Consider the following 17,619-nt stretch of genomic DNA (forward strand, 5'->3'; position numbering starts at 1 on the left):
CTACTTTCTCCGCAGAACGAACAACTTGCATATGGTAATGATGATCATAACTAAAACGGCTAGCAATGTGAATAAACTTCGATTTTCAATTACCTAATGTAGTTCGCAAGATTAAAGCAGTGAAATATTTTTGAAACTCCAGAACATTTTGAGAATTCTCTCTTATTTAAGCGTTAAAAACGAAACGGATAATATGAAATATCGTAACTGTATCTGGCTATCATAGGGACTTCTATATCGTCACTACGTGCCACTGTTTTGTCCTTGCAAAGTCATCGATGAAAGCTAATGGATAATAATAGTCTCTTAAAAATAGGATCTTAATCAATTTTCATCAATGTATCAAAACGCAATTATATTATACGCTATTAGAATAACTACCAGTATTTAACATTGTTAAGAATTAATAATATTTTATTAATTTGATAATAATCTTGGATTTAATGCAACATTTACGGAAAATAAAGATGTCTGCGCAAATTTTATGTGCGTTGGTATAATGTGCTTTAGTTTTGTGCTAACTGTCTTATTGAAAGTGAAGAAATAAAATTTTTAAATATATATTGAATTTATTAGTGTTAAATACTGGTAGATATGTTATTAGTGTAATAATATAATCGCGTTTTGATACATTGGTGAAAATTGATTACGATCATATTTTTAAAAGACTGTCATTCATAAGCTTTTATCGATGAAAATTTAAGGTCAACACAAGGGCATGTTGGGGTGATATAGGACTCCATAGATAGCCAGATAGTGTTACGATAGTTTATATTATCCGTTTCGTTGTTAACGCTTAAATAAGAGAAAATTCTCAAAATGTACTGAAGTTTCAAAAATATTTAACAGCTTTAATCTTGTGAACTACATTAGGTTTTTGAAAATCAAAGTTTATTCTCCGTTTTAGTTAAGATCATCACTTCCATATGCAAGTTGTTCATACAGTGGTGGAAATAAGCGTTACTATTTAATGCATGTAAACTATTTTTGGGTGATTCACTGTCGAGGAAGTGACTGTGCGTATAAAATAGTCATCGCTCTTTCGATGATTCACTGTCAAAAATAAATAAATAAAAATATGGGGTATATCTTCCTCTTTACTCTCTATTGGAGCTTTCTTTTACTGCCAGTTGTGTTTGACTTCTTCCATATCTTGCTGATTGCATTAAATTCATGTGTAACCGTCCATCGCGCTTGAAAGAAAATCTTAATATCAAGTTGAAATATTTTTTTTTAAGTAAGAGAGGAATTTCTCCAAATGTTCTGAAATTTCACAAAATTTTAACAGTTTTAACCTTGTCAACTATATTACATTTTAGAATATTTAAATTTTTTTACGTCGCTCGTGGTTTAACTTACGATGATATTACCATACGCCATCTGTTCGTACTGCAGAGTATAGCAAAGAAGAGAAAGTAGGCGTTACTGTCTAACTCTAGATCACCATTTTAGGACGATTAAGTGTGTATAAAATTCATACATAAATATTTCTCCTTACTCAAAATTGCCGCATAAGGACTCAATCATGGCTTCCATGTCATTATTTATGTTTGACTCCATGTCTTGTAAATTGCTTTTAATTCATCTGCTACTGTCCTTCGCCAAGTTGAAATAAAATATTAATATTATCAGAGTGACCTGTGACTATATTTTGATCGCATACCTATACCTTGAAGATTTTGATTCTAAAAATTTGTTTTTCCTCCAAACAAATTTGTCTTGTAATGAATAGTATGTTTAATTTTAATAATTTTATGCCAGTATGGTATTGCTAATAGCATTCATCAGAATAAATTTACGTAAATTTTCTATTAAAAAAAATCCTAATACAATTTTGCAACTATTTAAATTTTATGTTAATAAGGGGAAAAATGAGTAAACTAGTGTCTATTATCTCCTTAATTTAACTCCAGTAATGGTTTAAATATAACTTTTCTATTTAAGAGCGAACTAAACGAAGTATAGTGCACAGAATCATGTGAGAAACTGTCGGAGCTCTCAAAACTCTGAGGCGACTCCTAAGAAAACACTCAAATATGCCACTTCACCTAAAGAAACTACTTTGCGTACAAACCACATGTTTAATAGAATCTCATACTTCACCAGTATAGTGAACAGCATCAGATCACTCGATGCATGAGCTTGACATTGTAGAGAATAAAATATTACGATCAATTACAAATGCTCAGAACTAAGTCAGGAATCAAACTTTAAGACACGACTTAATTTTTTAAATACTCTCTAAGTACATTACCTCATTGAATGCCCATTTCTTTAGTAAGGCAGAAAAATGTGACCAGGCAAGATTTCATAATATCTTCACAGATTTCTCAAAGGAAAATATTACACACAGTCCATTTGAGGGTAATGCGTATATATGTTCTACTCATATTAATTTTACTGTGCGGAACCCCCGAAGAAACGGGCTTTATAGGGGCTGAGAGTTACAGATAATTGTCATGACTTAATTACTGTCTGGATTGGTATGACGACTATTAAAAATATTCTTACTCACAAGCTAATTTGAAAGCATATATTTTTAGCATACCGTATGAAGATTTCCAAATAATTGCACAGAAAAGTCCAAAATATTTGTTACAAAATTCAATTAGATGAGTTTGAGTTTTTAGAGGGACGGAAAATTCCCCTGAAATTGACACATTTGTTTTTATGGGACTGAGCTATCATCTCAAACTGATGCTATAACACTAAAACTAGTTAAATAATGCTTCTCCCAGTAATTTGATTTTAAACTAGTTAAAAGCTTTAATAAATTGTACGCGGATTTATAAATTAAAGCAATTTTCCCCTGTAAAAAATAAAGAAGTTTACTAAAATTGCGAGTTCTCTGTATGAATTAATAGTTTTGTTTAATGTCTGCTAGACAAGACAGATTTTCTCTCAGCATATAATCAGGACTTCTTTTCTGTGTTTCAAGGTGAACTGTTAGTAATCGACGATGGACTTGAAGCTGTCCTGAATGAAGGTGACCATACCAATCTTCTAATACTTACTGAGAGCCGCGGCCCCATTCAACACCTGAGCAACTGGATACAACAACTATTTCATTTATAAACAAATTAAAGATCATTTCCAATCAACATGATATTCATTTCCATTGAACCCTTTCACTTATGAGCATCTATGGGAATGTAATGGTCATACTACTGTTTTGCTGACAACCTTGACAATGGCCTTGGTAACTGACCGCCTTGCAAAAGAAGGCTTAAGACATCACTCCCTTACTTTTACTCCACTGGCTCAGAGATACTATTTCGAATAAAAACACAAAACTGAAAATTTTTCACCTCCACAGAGATGCCAACTTGCTCGGACAGCAAATATATATTTTAAAGTGGTAGTTTTTCAATTGTGATTCTTGATTTAAAAAATTCAATTTAGCAGGTTTTTATTCACCACTATTTCTAAATAATTCGTAGGCTTATATAATTTACCACTTTAAAATACTCATGTCATATTGAATCTCCTTAAAACGCAAGAGAAAATAATCAAATTATTCAAAATTTGTTTAGTAGTTATTTACCGTTTATTTAATTATTTTGGCGTGTCCGGAGCAGCATCACTTGCATAAGGGTATGAAGCCGGGTCTTTCTCTAACACTTCCTTACAACTGGAGGTCTAACAGCAGCCTCTCACTTCTCGCCACCGGCCTCATTAACACGTTGAATGCACCGCTAATTTTACATGACTTGCCCATCAGGCCAATCGGTAAATAACTACAAACTAAATTTGCAAATATTTGACAGACTTTGCTAGTTTTTTAAAATGTTTAGCGAGACATATTAGTTAAAAAGTGGTGAATTATAGACGCCTACGAATTGTTTAGAAATAGTGGTGGGTAAAATTCTACTGAATTTAATTTATTAAACCAAGAATCACAATTAATAAACTACCACTTGAAAATGTTTATTCGCTGCCCGGAGCAAGTTGGCATATCTGTGCATATAAATAAAACTATTTTTATGTGTTCTATATTGCATTAATTTCTTCAAGCCATTTTAGTAAAGATAATAGTATTAAAAAAAATTACTCGAATTATGTGTTTCTATTAATCTTGGCTACGATGGTCACCGTTGACCCACGAGGTGCTACGATCAAATTCTCTGCCGGTCACCGGTGACCCCCATTGCATTTAACGTGTGAAGTGCCTACTATATTTCTAAAGGCAGAAAGACCTAGCCACATTGCGCTAAAAGCCATCATTACTGAACTTCACACATCTTAGACTGCACCGCACTTTTAAGGAAAGGCATCAATGCTTCCTCCCTATTTGTTGTTGATTTCATGCATTTCAATGGATTCTCAGACCTGGTCACACTCCGTCAGATTATGTCTAGAAGAAACATGTTAGTAACATCAACAACGTCTACTACAAGTTATCTGGGCAATGTTAGACTTTAAAGCTAACTGAAAAAATACATATTATTTAAATTGTATACTGTACCAGTTTCATTAAAAATATAATTTTTATATATTTTTCTCATTGAGCTTTTCGAGAAGAAATCTCAAATCTCACACGTGAAATAAAATCTAAGCTCTCTTAGAGAAAACATTTTCTCGGAAGGGCAGGAAGAAATGAGTGAGAAATAGGTGATTGAACTCTTAGTTGTTGTTTTTGATAATTCTCATCTGGTCTGACGGGGTCAGACCAGATCAATCCGTTGACATTAAGAAAATCCGAAACTAGAATGGGAGAAGCAAAGTGGACTTCATTTTTGTTTATTATTCTCAACTCATTTTCAAGTCATCTCACAGCTTTTCCTCACATGGCAATCAGCCATTCCCCCCCCCATCTCATCTTTAGCTTTATGCTCCTGACCTCAGTGTTCCACCTCATCTCATGATGAAGGGGTAAAGTGCCATTTCGGCCTCTGGCACCCCGACCAACCAACAAGACAATAACTATGTCTTGCTAAACCTTTCAAAAAAGTAACAAAATCTGTCTAATAATTGAACATTTAGTTTGTAGTTATTTGCCGTTTGACTAGACGAGAAAGCCATGAAAAATTAGCGTGGCATTCAACACGGTAACAAAATATATCCGTTACTTAACACATTGCTGACCGGCAACTTTTCTGAAAATTACCCCATGTGCCCGGCTATAGTTTTGAAAGCGAATGTGGAAGTAAAACAATAAAAATAAACTTCAAAATTTTTTATTTATTATTCAACTCTTAGTATTTCCTTTTTGTATGATAAAAGGTTTAACATTCACCTACGTCGTGCAATGATACAAAAGTTTATCAATTCTTTTTTTTTTTCGAATGGCAGGCACTGAACTTTATTCGTTACTCATTTCGCTTATCCCAGTGGGCACCTGTGAACCACAGTCACGGATTTAGCAATTGTATAAGGTCTCGTAAAGTTATAATAAATTTTTAGTATTAAATAGTAAAACTTGTAAAGTAAGGAAAATTACTTGTTAAAATAGTCAGCAATGTGTTAACAAATAATTACACAAACAATTTATACCCATTCATCTCTCTTAATCGTATCATCCAATTTATTTTTTTACCAAATTTCCTTAAAGTTGCTCATAGAAATAAAGAAAGGCCAATATCTTAATCGTTCGTTTTGGATATGCGTTATTTCAAATGGGCCTTTTACCCATTCATCTGGGATTGACACATCAGATAAAAAATAAAATAAAAAGTAGTTGAGGGAAAAGTTAGAAAGCAAACAGCTTCCTGGAGATATGAAGCAGTTTGCCCCTCCTGAAGAAACTATATAAATAAAGATAACACAACATGACATATAGAAAACATATAAAATATATTTTGCTACTCTTTATAATTATAAAAACTGTCTAAAAGCAGCAAAAAAAAAATACAGTTTGATTATAGGTAGTATTTTATTTGTATTAGAATATAAAATACGAAATAAGTAGTTTGAAATTTTTTCCCCCTTCTAATTCAATAAGTTTATCAGCAATTGATTTAGTAAATTAGAGAAATTTCAATGATAAATAACTATTTATTTTAGATATAAATAACTGCACATTTGCAAAATTATTGTTTCGAAGTGAACCGTGTTTTGAAGATTTTGTCTTTAACACAGAAAAAGACATCGATGTTCCACACTGTCAATCTCAGATATATTATTTTAATGCTAAATAATTTATTATTTTATATTAATATAGCTAGCATTTATTACTAAATTATTTTGACCTAAATTAGTACAAAATAATGAAAAACATGATACATTTGCGGCAAAGGGTAGAAAACGTTTGTCAACTTGTAAGATAGTATTACAAAAAACTAAAAGTGAAACAATAAACTGTATTTTTTTTTATTTAAAAAATCAAACACAAACATTTTAAATAACTTCATTGATCACTTTTATGTACACAAAATAAATCCAATTTTTTTCCCTCAGTACTGTTTATTTTTCTTTCATAAACCATCCTTTATACACAAAATAGTTTTAATACTGAAGATTATATTCATATTTACAAAAAGAAGTATGCATGCTGATATTTTTCAATTTGCTTGAATATGCCATCTTCTCACGGGTGAAAATAAAAACCAATGTGCAATCTCAATTTTACAATGTTGAATCCGCACTAGGATTAATTTTCTCTAAAGCCAAAGGTAGTTCGGTAACACTGAGGAACGCAGAGTATTTCTTGTATTCCAAAGGCACCTGGAAAAAAAACACAAATACAATTTTGTATTTTGCTGTATTTCAAATTTTTATTTAGAAAATTTAATTTCATTCTGGCAGAATATTTTTCTTTCTAAGATTTCACCATTGCACATTGATTGTGACTAAGATTTCACATTGCAAGATTTCACCATTTCACATTGCAAGCAGGTCACGAAAAAATACATTTTTAAAATTTCTGCAAACCATGCATAAGTTTAAAAAATTGCAGCAAAACTACCTCGTTTTCACTCTGTTTTTCAAAGAATTGATCCATTTGTGATTACTACAAATATAAATGATTCAGTTTTTATGTAATCAATCTCTCTTAAAAGAATAATGCTTTTAATGCTGATTTGAGTTCCTCAAACACACAATCGCCACAATAATATACAATTGACCAATATACAATCTACTTACAAAACAGATTGATGATTTACGGATAAAAAAAAAAGTCCGATTGTGTCGCTTTTACAACAGCTTATGTGTCCGGACCAGCTCCATTCACAGAGTCATACAATTTAAAGATAAACAATTTAAAGGTGCAAATCCGCAGTAGGCCCTACAACGTAAGCAATGAGAATCCCGCTGTGGACGAGCGTTAATAAGATCTGCGTCAGTTGCTTAGAAAAATCGGTCGAATGGGTTTTGAGAAATCGAACTTTAAATAACTGTCTTTTTAAAAATTCGATTTCGCAGGAACTATAAAGTGTCTGAATTTTTGTGCCTGATTTGGTTAAATAAAATATCGTCTGCTGTAATCAATTAGCATATTTGCGGTGACCCTCTCAAACCATTAAGATTGGGTTCTAGAACTTGAAGATCCGATCATTACATCAAAAGTTATACAGGGTGGTTCATTTTTCTCTTGCCTTGAGCTTTATTTCTCGTATTATATAAAAAGGCATTGATCACTTAAATCCAAATATTTAATAACTTCTTAGCATTTCTTAAATGAAATATTAAGTATCGAGAAAAGCAGAAAGTTTAAATGAATAAATTCGTAAAAAGTGCTTTGGAATAAAACACTTTTTCATGTAAACATGAATTAAAACTATTATAACTTCGTAATATCTCCTCACATTTAACCAAGCTAATTTTATTATTCAAAGTCATTGTGAATATTGGGGATAAATAAGTTCTCTAGTTATGTTTGTTCTCTAAAAGTAACAAAAAAGTAGTGACTCTATATCGAGAGCAGTTTGGCGCAAGATATTTATACTTGTGATCAGCCTGTTTAAGTTTCCGAATTATATAAAAAAATGTCTCCTAAAACATTTTATATTCTACCACACTAGATGGTGCTGCCATCTAGTGTGGTAGAAACTAGACATCCAAATTGACATGGCCAACGGTATCTCACCCATTGTGGTGGTCCTGAAAGAGTGGATACCACTTCTGGAGAACGCACTAGGTCTCCTCATGTGTGCGCACTTGTGCAGCTCATTGGATATAAGAAAAAAATATTTTATATTAATTCCTCAATAACAGGCCACATAAAGTGACCTACACATGATAAAAAAATTAGAATACATAATGGTTAAAGCTAAGTAGCTTTTCTTCATCTGTGTTGCTTTAAACATTAAGTAAAAAACAAAACAAAAACCAATACCGAAACAAATATTATAATTTGGGTTATCTATAACATACAAATTCTTACTTTTGTTGCTGAATGAGTTTTAAATCTGTAATGATGCAATATGTTAGCCATACATAACTTGATCTCCAGCAAAGCAAATCTCATTCCCAAACAGTTCCTTGGTCCCTCGCCAAATGGTAAATATGCATATTGTGGATGTTTAACATTAGATGAATCCATGAACCTAGAAGTGAATAAATAAATTTTAAAAAAAAGAATTACAGAAAGAGTATCACCATATATAATATTTTTCAAAGCTATTTCGTCTAGGAAAATAAAAATGGCACAGTTAAAGTGCCTCAAACTTGAAACAAAGCTATAATTATGAGCTAAATACGTACCATCTCGCCGTTAAGAATTATCTAGGACTTAGACCTGACAAATAGTTTATAATTTTTGTTAAAAATGTTCAATTTTGTCGAAGTTTTTTCATTTAGAAGAAAATCATTATAATCAATAAATAATTCTCAAGTTTTTATTCGCACAAGAAAATATAATTTTTCAAACATTAAAAAATTAGGGAAAAAACGCATTTTATTTTTGGAAAATCTTGGCTTCTCTTCAGCCTGACACTTCACGTCATTTTCATAATTAGCACATAAAAAGTGGAAAAAAAAGTTATAATAAATAAACAATTTTTATTTCTTATAATGGTCAAAATTTACTCAAAAAGTTATTAAGTTAATAAAAAATTAGTCAAAAACCGTGAGTAACTGTTGCAAAACTCACTGCTAACGACCGTTATTTCCTATGTAAGCAGAGACTTCGAAGGAGGGGATTTGCTATTTTTTAGTGTTTTGTACGATGGGGAGGGGGGAGGTATTATACAAAGTACGTACATTATAAGCATACACCAAATTTAAATTTGACTCTTTCCTACACATGTATTATGCATATGTTTGTTCTTAACGTTGAATTACACCGCTTACTAAGTATATATTCTCGTAATGTACTCATTGCATCTACCAGCTGAAGTTTTCACTGGCTGATATATTATTTAATTTTTGAATTTATATATAAGGCACGTGGAATCTGAAGAGATTAAAACTTATATTAATTATAATTATTATTTTGGTGTGGTAGATAAAGAAATTTCGTTTCCCTTTTTAAATGTTTCAATGTGAGCATATTGATCGAGGTACCTGACTTTGGCACTAGCCTAATTATCTGAGATTAAATAGCCAAATTCAACAGGAGAATGCGGCCGAATGACTTATATACTGAAAAGTAAAATGTGCGATGTATACAAAAAAAAACTGATTTGAATAATAATTGATAACATACAAGTGTGATTACAAGAAATCTGAATAACAGAAAAAATAAGCTATTTACATAGTCGAAAAAATAAATATATAGACATTTTCAACGGCATGAGTAAAAACAAAACCGAAGAACTAGTATATATACATATTTAGAGCGGAGTGAAAAATAGATGATGTAGATCTTAATCGGAGGAGAGAGTAATAGAGTAGGGATAGATTACTTTACATCTCTACATCCCCTCTCCCCATAATGGGCTTCGCAGGTGCACAGAGAAGTAATTTCATCTAGAGGAGTGAAAATGTATATATACAGGGGATTGTGTTAATGTGTGTTTGAATACAATAAAACTTAGTTAAACGATAAAGATATTGTGATGTCAATTGTTGTATCAACCACTAATTTCCACTGAGACTTAATGAAAAATTTCACTTTGAACAACAACCAGATGATTTCTGAAAAATTCAGTATTCACTTCGCACCGACCTTGGTCACGTTAGTGGCTTCGGTCTGATCAATTTTTCTGAAGCTTCGGTCTGAACAATTTTGATGGAGATTTGGTCTGAACAGCTTTGATAGGCCTTCGGTCTGAACAACTTTGATGGAGCTTCGGTCTGAACAATTCTGATGAAGCTTCGGTCTGAACAACTTTGATGCAGCTTCGGCTAGATCAACTTTGAAGGAGCTTCGGTCTAAACAACTTTAATGAAGCTTTGTTCTGAACAACTTTGATAGAGCCTTGGTCTAAACAAATTTGATGGAGCTTCGGTGTGAACAATTTTGATAAAGCTTTGGTCTGAACAACTTTGATGGAACTTCGGTCTGAACAACTTTAATGGAGCTTCGTTCAGAACAACTTTGAAGAAGCTTTGGTCTGAACAATTTTGATGGAGTTTCGGTCAGAACAATTTTGACGGAGCTTCGGTCAGAACAACTTTGATGCATCTTCGGTCTGAAAAACTTTGATGGAACTTCGGTCTGAACAACTCTGGTGATGTTTCGGTCTGAACAATTTTGATGGAGATTTGGTCTGAACAGCTTTGATAGGCCTTCGGTCTGAACAACTTTGATGGAGCTTCGGTCTGAACAATTCTGATGAAGCTTCGGTCTGAACAACTTTGATGCAGCTTCGGCTAGATCAACTTTGAAGGAGCTTCGGTCTAAACAACTTTAATGAAGCTTTGTTCTGAACAACTTTGATAGAGCCTTGGTCTAAACAAATTTGATGGAGCTTCGGTGTGAACAATTTTGATAAAGCTTTGGTCTGAACAACTTTGATGGAACTTCGGTCTGAACAACTTTAATGGAGCTTCGTTCAGAACAACTTTGAAGAAGCTTTGGTCTGAACAATTTTGATGGAGTTTCGGTCAGAACAATTTTGACGGAGCTTCGGTCAGAACAACTTTGATGCATCTTCGGTCTGAAAAACTTTGATGGAACTTCGGTCTGAACAACTCTGGTGATGTTTCGGTCTGAACAACGTTCATGATGCTTCGGTCCAAAAAACTTCAAAGCTTTGATAAAAATTCCGTTTGAACGAAAACATTTTGAAAATTTCAAGAAATGCTAATTTTTTTTCTGAACATTGGAGTTATCTTTGTTGTTTAATTTCTTTTACCTTAATTGCAATTTTTAATATCTTTTCACTTATGTATTTAGCCTATGCATCTTTATAAATATCTAAAATTAGGAGTCTTTGCATGGCAAGTAATTTTGGGTTCCGATTATATTTTTCTTCAGAACATCAATATTTTGGACATTGAGTGTAAACTTGAGAATGCATTGCTTATCTTTTTGTAAGATATATTTTGTACTTAAATACCATTAAATGTTAAACAAGTCAACCAAAGCTCCTTCAGTGACACTAACAAATCTAGACATCGGTCTGGATCTTTGTAATTAAAAAGTGGTTACCGGACTACAAATTTATTTCCAAATTTATACATATTGCGTAACTTTTAATTTGCTTGATGGTATTTAATTATTTTAAAACACAATATTAATACTAAAGAAAAATGTAGATGCACTAAACAGTAAATTTCGTGTGTAGTGAGACAAAAAAATTAGCATTTTCTTTTATATGTAATTGATTTTCCACTTACAAATGAATTTGTGACAGTTATATTTATTTTACAATCTAACGTAATATTCTAATGATCCTAGCAATATTTTTTAAAAGATGGTTCGTTGCATTTTTTTCTGTTACTTCCTATTATACTTACTTTTTATTCTATTCTAAAATCAGGCTTTTAAGAATAAAGTCTTGGATAAAATGGTGAGAAGGTTGGAAAAGGATTCGGACAATTATGACACCAGAGACAACTGAGAAAAGTAATTTTACATTTTTTGAATATGATATTTATTTGCAAGGATAGATTAGTATAAAAAAATAAAGATTCAGAAATTTAAAAAAAATTAACTTGAGTTCTATTTTGAATGTAAGTTGTAAAGCATCGAATTCCGAATGACTTTATATCGTGTATAGCACATATTAATTTAATTCCAAAATAGTCACATTATCGAAAAATTTAAAAATTTCTGGAAAAAGAACCAGGAAAATTTTTTTAAAATAAAGTCAACTAAAAATATTTTTAATATCTGAGTTACAACAGATCAATTGAATTCCCAAATTTTACATGAAATTAAAAGCTATAAAATTGACGTTAATGTCATGAATCATTAGGTAAGGAAATGTGTTTACGGCAACCGGGGCCATTGGGTCCTTACGCCAATTGTAAAGATGCCTCATCGCCTTGACAGAACCCAGCCCAGTCCGAGGACCAAGCAATACGCAGACACCGGGTAAGGCTCCGAGTCACGCAAGAATAAATGCACCATAGTTGCGATCGAGAGCAAAGGAGGCCCGGAAAGACGAAGCTTCTGGTCCAAACCCTGATGAGCGGTAGCGCCAAACCATGACCTCCTACATCAAGAAGCCTCCACACGGGCTTTTATAAGTAGTCCGCGCAGACTATTTAGAAAGTGAACCAGTTGTGCGCATGAACCCAAAACCTTTTATAAAAGTAATTGAGAGAAATTTATGTTATATATTTGAGAATTGAATCTGTAGTGGTTGACAAGTGAATAAGTCAAACCAATAATATTCATAAATAAAATAAATTTTTAGTCATATATTTGCTACCACTTTCTTATTTTAACAATATTCTGTATTAAATTACTCGTTCGGTAAATGGATAACCTTCACAGTGGTCTGTTCGGACTACTTATAAAAAACCGTGTGCAGTTATAGGAGGCGTTGGCCAAACCAAAGAACTTCCTATACAATCAATGTTAAGTCGTAAGGATCTTTCCCCCAACTTGGGCGCTGAAGGTGTAATGCAGGAAAGCCACCGTCAAGAGCAATTGAAGAACGGGCGCAGATCATTTGATTTTCACCCAATGTACTCATATTTTCTCCGTTAATTATAATCGGATTCGATTTTGCTTTTATATTTTTTTCAGTTCCCAAATTTAGCAGGATTATAATTTATTTTAAAGTAGTAAATATTTATTTAACAAAAGTAATTTATATTAAAAAATTAAAATTCATTAAAACTTTAAAAAATTGAGTAAAATTTATTTCCCCTTTGAAAAAAAGAACTTTTTCGCTTTGTTAATTTTTCCATGTGTGTATATGTATAAGAAATGTGCTATATATAAATAAAAATTTTCAATTATATATATACTTAGAGTTTTAAAAAAATAAACAAGACACTTGTTCCAGAATTTGTTTTATCTTTATTAAACTTATCTAAAAATATTCTTTCTGGTTATATATTTTAAGAATAGACTTTTCAATAAAATAAAAATTGCACAAATAAAATTGTATACATTTTATACAATAAATAAATATTTGAGAAAGTTTATGAAATAAAATAACATAAAATTAAAAAGATGCAATATTGGTTCATTGGAACTGCACTAAGAACAAGTCTGCATTATTTTTGATACATAATCTTTAATTTTAGAATGTCTTGAACACAATCTACATCTGTTGTGTAGTCAGTCGGTCAGTATCAACATTCCGTAACGATACAATTTTGCTGGCCTCTAATCATTTCTTGCACCTAATATTATTAAAAAAAAATCACACAGTAAGATTAAAGTGCTAATATGACATAAGAATGCTGTCTAATTCGAGAACGGAACTTAAAATGTATGGCATTAATAAATTATGTGTATTACTAATATTTTATTAAATAGTTTTAAAAAAGCAGGCAGTGTTTAAGGAAAATATTTAGAGAGGAAATTTCATAACAAAACAATTCATTGGGTGATTAAATAACAAAATCAATTAAATTTATGTTTTACTAGCAGTATCATCTTCATAGCATGCAGGGGCCCTGGGCACAAAAATATTTTAGACCTATAATGTGTTGTAATGTTTAAAAACAACAAAAAATAAATCATTTTTGAGATACAGTCCCTGGCCAAATTATTAGACGCACTTTAAGATTCTATGTAAAATTATAATTATCAGGTTATACTATACAGCTTTATTGTTTTTACGTAGCTGAAACCGGTTTCCACTTCTTTACGTTAGTGTATCAGTTGGTTAACATTGAAATGAAATACGTTGAAAATAAATACAGGTGAATGAAAAATCTCCTGAATGAAAATTCATTTGTATGTTCAATTATAAAAGTATTAACATGTATATTAATACTTTTATAATTAAATACATTATATTAAGAAATTAACCCGTATGTTTAATTATAAAAGTATAGTATGTAAACTCGTGCAAATCATGTCATTATTAAAAAACTACAGTGCGTCTATTAATTTGACCTAATTATTATAATATAATAATATAGTACCTGATACAATAAATAATCTTTATTTTTTGTCGAATTTATATTACATATCGCCTAATTTAACCAATTGATACACAAACGTAAAAAAGTACAAACCGGTTTCAGTAGCGTAAATACAATAAAGCTGTGTAGTATCACCTGAGTAATTAAGATTTTACATAGAATCTTATAGTGCGTCTAATAATTTGGCCAGGGACTGTATAATACAATAATTTTAACTAATTTTGATTACCACAAAAACTCAAATAAAGTACTTTTAAACTAGTATAACTATAGTTTTAAAAAAATTGATACGCTAACCTGTTGTAATCCTCATATAATAAAATAAAAAAAATAGTTTTCGAAGACTTTTTAAGTTTTCATGGTGATAAACTACTTCAATTATTGGTGGTTGATAAGCAATCACCATTTGTAGAAAAAAAATGCATACTCTATTTGAATATATAATGTAATGTTTTTAGTCCTAAATTCTTTTTAATGCAATTTTTCAAAAAAGTACGATTCTCTAGGGCCTCCTGAAAAAATGAGGTCCCCGGGCATTGCCCTGTGTGCCTATAAGTAAAGACGGTACTGTTTACTGGACATTTAGAGCTAACAGATAAATAAAATATATATATCTACTATAAACCACTCTATAAATATTATATGAATAAAAACACTTTTTACACTTAACACTATTTAAATAATTTCCTATACGTAATGAACTTTCAAAAATTTAAAATGTCAGATTTATAGATTTTTTTCACATTTCTTGAAAAACATTTAAATTTTTACTTAGTTGCATACATAAATTTCATTTGTAAATATTTAATTCCGACCGAAAAAGATAAACGCACTTATGGAATTGTACAGAATTTAAAAACCAAATGAAATTAAATTAAAGTCAGACACTATAAATTAGTCACACATTTAGTCACAATTCTAAGTCAGTCTTATCTAATAGACTCATATAATCAATCATTGAAAAATAATTTACCGAAATCTTCGAAAATGCTTAACTATTTACTTACATTTCGATATTTTGAGGAAAGCGAAACAATTTCAAATTTGGATAACCCGCTCTATTTACATTGCAGTAAGCACATCTATCATAATTCTTTGCTTTGCACACAGAAGAATCACTGAAAAATATTGAAAGAAAAAAAGAGGATTAGAATCTTTATTAAAACTGAAAACAAGGAGAAAAAAATCAACAGAAGATAGGTTATACAAAGCGCACTTACTTGTTAGGGATAATTGTCAAATTAACGTCCGCCATTGATTGATTTCTCATTTGCTTCTCTCTCCTAACTCTCCTTCCAAAACTAAGGATGATATTGCGCATGCGCTGCACTGTGCCCCTGGAGACAAACTTCTCCGCCGTACAAGAAGCGCTGGCATTGTGCCAAATTTTGTTACGACTTTCGCGAGTTTCCCATCTTTATACTTATACAATCTTTGGCCAAACCCCCTGCAGACGCAATTAAAACTGGGTCGACAGCAGGAAAACCGCCGCGATCCATCCAGAGGTCCCAAGACTGGAAGGTCTTAAATCATATACTTTATTAATATAGAAAATATAAAATTGAAACATGCATGATTCTTGGTTCTGTAAATTCATATTTATATTGTTATCAATTTATACCGTTTAAATAAAACAAAAATTTATCTGATATGCCACTTATTTGCAATTAAGCATCTTAAAAATTTGGCAAAATTAACCGAGAATCTGTAAATTTTAGATGAAGTTCTCTACAATTACAGCAATATTAGTAAAGAAAAGCATTCCTTCAAAAATATCCGGACATGGAGGTTGAGGGTCCACAGTGTCTCCTTTGTGGTCAACTGTCATTGTGAAAAGCAACCGCTGAGAATTGAACCGCATACCTTCGCAATCTCAGCAAACCACTGATCCCTCACGGCTTCATATATATATTTGCACTATATATGTAACTCAACATAAAAGATTTAAGGCATTCAAACTGTGGTTTATCTATGATAATATACACGCTCAAATCAAATTAATACTTTATTTGTACTAAAAACGCGTTCTCACTACAGAGGGTCCTCATATATATGCAAAGAAACCTAAACAATTATACGATTTCAGAGCAGGTAGCTTTGGATTATACGCCGAGTCAAGCCACAGGTCAAGTTCTATGCCTTGAAGATTGAAGCTGATTAGGAATAAACTCTCATAATGTATTCATTTCATCTACCAGCTGAAAATTTCACTGGCGGATGTATCCTTTAAATTTAGGATTCAAAATTAAGTTATACATTGACATTCAGAAGATTAAAATATATATTAATTATAATTGATATTTCGGTGCGGTAGATAAACAAATTTCGTTTTCTAATAAAGTAAATTTCAACAAAAACATATAAATAAAAGAATGATAAACATTTCGTTTTCAATATAATTGTAAGTATATACCAATCTACTATATCAGCTAACCAAAATAAATGCATTTGTTAGAGAATAATAATATTACTGAAAACAAAAATTTTCCAGAGCATACTAAGCACTTACAGTGATACACGAAAGTCAACATACACCTTTCAAAATTAACAGAAACTTATTTATTTCAAATATTTACCTAAGAATTGAATTAAATTTAGCTTAAATTGATTAGAAATAAAAAATTGATGAGCAAAAACAGCAGTTTTTTTATCATTAGACATAAAATAATATAAAATATTGGAGAATCAGTCATTTCGCAAGTCACGAAAGTGAACATACAGGAAATTCTACGTTTGAAATTTCCATATTTTAATATTTAGTTGGTTCATCTTTTGAATATAAAACAGTTCTCATACGATTAGGCATTGGATAGACCAGTCCTTCGGTTACAGTGCGGGGGATTTTTTGCCATTTTTCAAGCAATGCCTTTTCAAGATCGTCTTTGCTTTTAATTTGCCTTTTTCTGATACTTCTTTCCAGTTCATCCCATAAATTTTCGATAGGATTCAGGTCAGGGCTTTGAGGAGGGGGGTGCAGTTGTCTTGGAGGGTTGTACAACAGCCATTCCTTGACAACACCAGCTGTGTGCTTTGGATCCTGATCTGTTGGAATATCCAGTCATTTCCTATGCCTAATTTCCTCACTGATTGCTTCAAATTGTTTTTCAATATATTCAAATAGACAAAACGATCCATAGTGGTTTCTATAAAGACTAAATTGCCAACACCTGAAGCTGAAAAACAGCCCCAAACCATCACTGAACCTCCGCCATGTTTTACTGTAGGAATCAGATTCTTCAA

The 17,619-nt window shown here is 31.5% G+C and overlaps 1 protein-coding gene across 1 annotated transcript; it reads right to left on the minus strand.

Moving 5' to 3' along the window:
* Nucleotides 1-6,382: 6,382 nt before the first annotated feature.
* LOC147808569 (cytochrome P450 3A19-like) lies at nt 6,383-8,575 on the minus strand. The gene is made up of 2 exons (XM_087165210.1): nt 8,324-8,575; nt 6,383-6,663 (listed from the first exon to the last, which is right to left on the minus strand). The coding sequence occupies exons 1-2, from the start codon at nt 8,480-8,482 to the stop codon at nt 6,565-6,567; spliced, it is 258 nt and encodes an 85-aa protein (XP_087021336.1). The 5' UTR covers nt 8,483-8,575; the 3' UTR covers nt 6,383-6,564.
* Nucleotides 8,576-17,619: the final 9,044 nt, after the last annotated feature.

The sequence above is a fragment of the Parasteatoda tepidariorum genome, chromosome 5, assembly GCF_982258835.1.
Source record: "Parasteatoda tepidariorum strain Cologne lab strain chromosome 5, Ptep-v5.0, whole genome shotgun sequence".
Lineage (NCBI taxonomy): Eukaryota > Metazoa > Arthropoda > Arachnida > Araneae > Theridiidae > Parasteatoda > Parasteatoda tepidariorum.

Excerpts from the sequence above, each read along its gene's own strand:
- LOC147808569 (XM_087165210.1), bottom strand. The coding sequence starts at position 8,482 with ATGGATTCATCTAATGTTAAACATCCACAATATGCATATTTACCATTT. Across the intron at positions 6,664-8,323 it reads AAACTCATTCAGCAACAAAA|GTGCCTTTGGAATACAAGAA; the intron begins GTAAGAATTTGT and ends TTTTTTTTCCAG.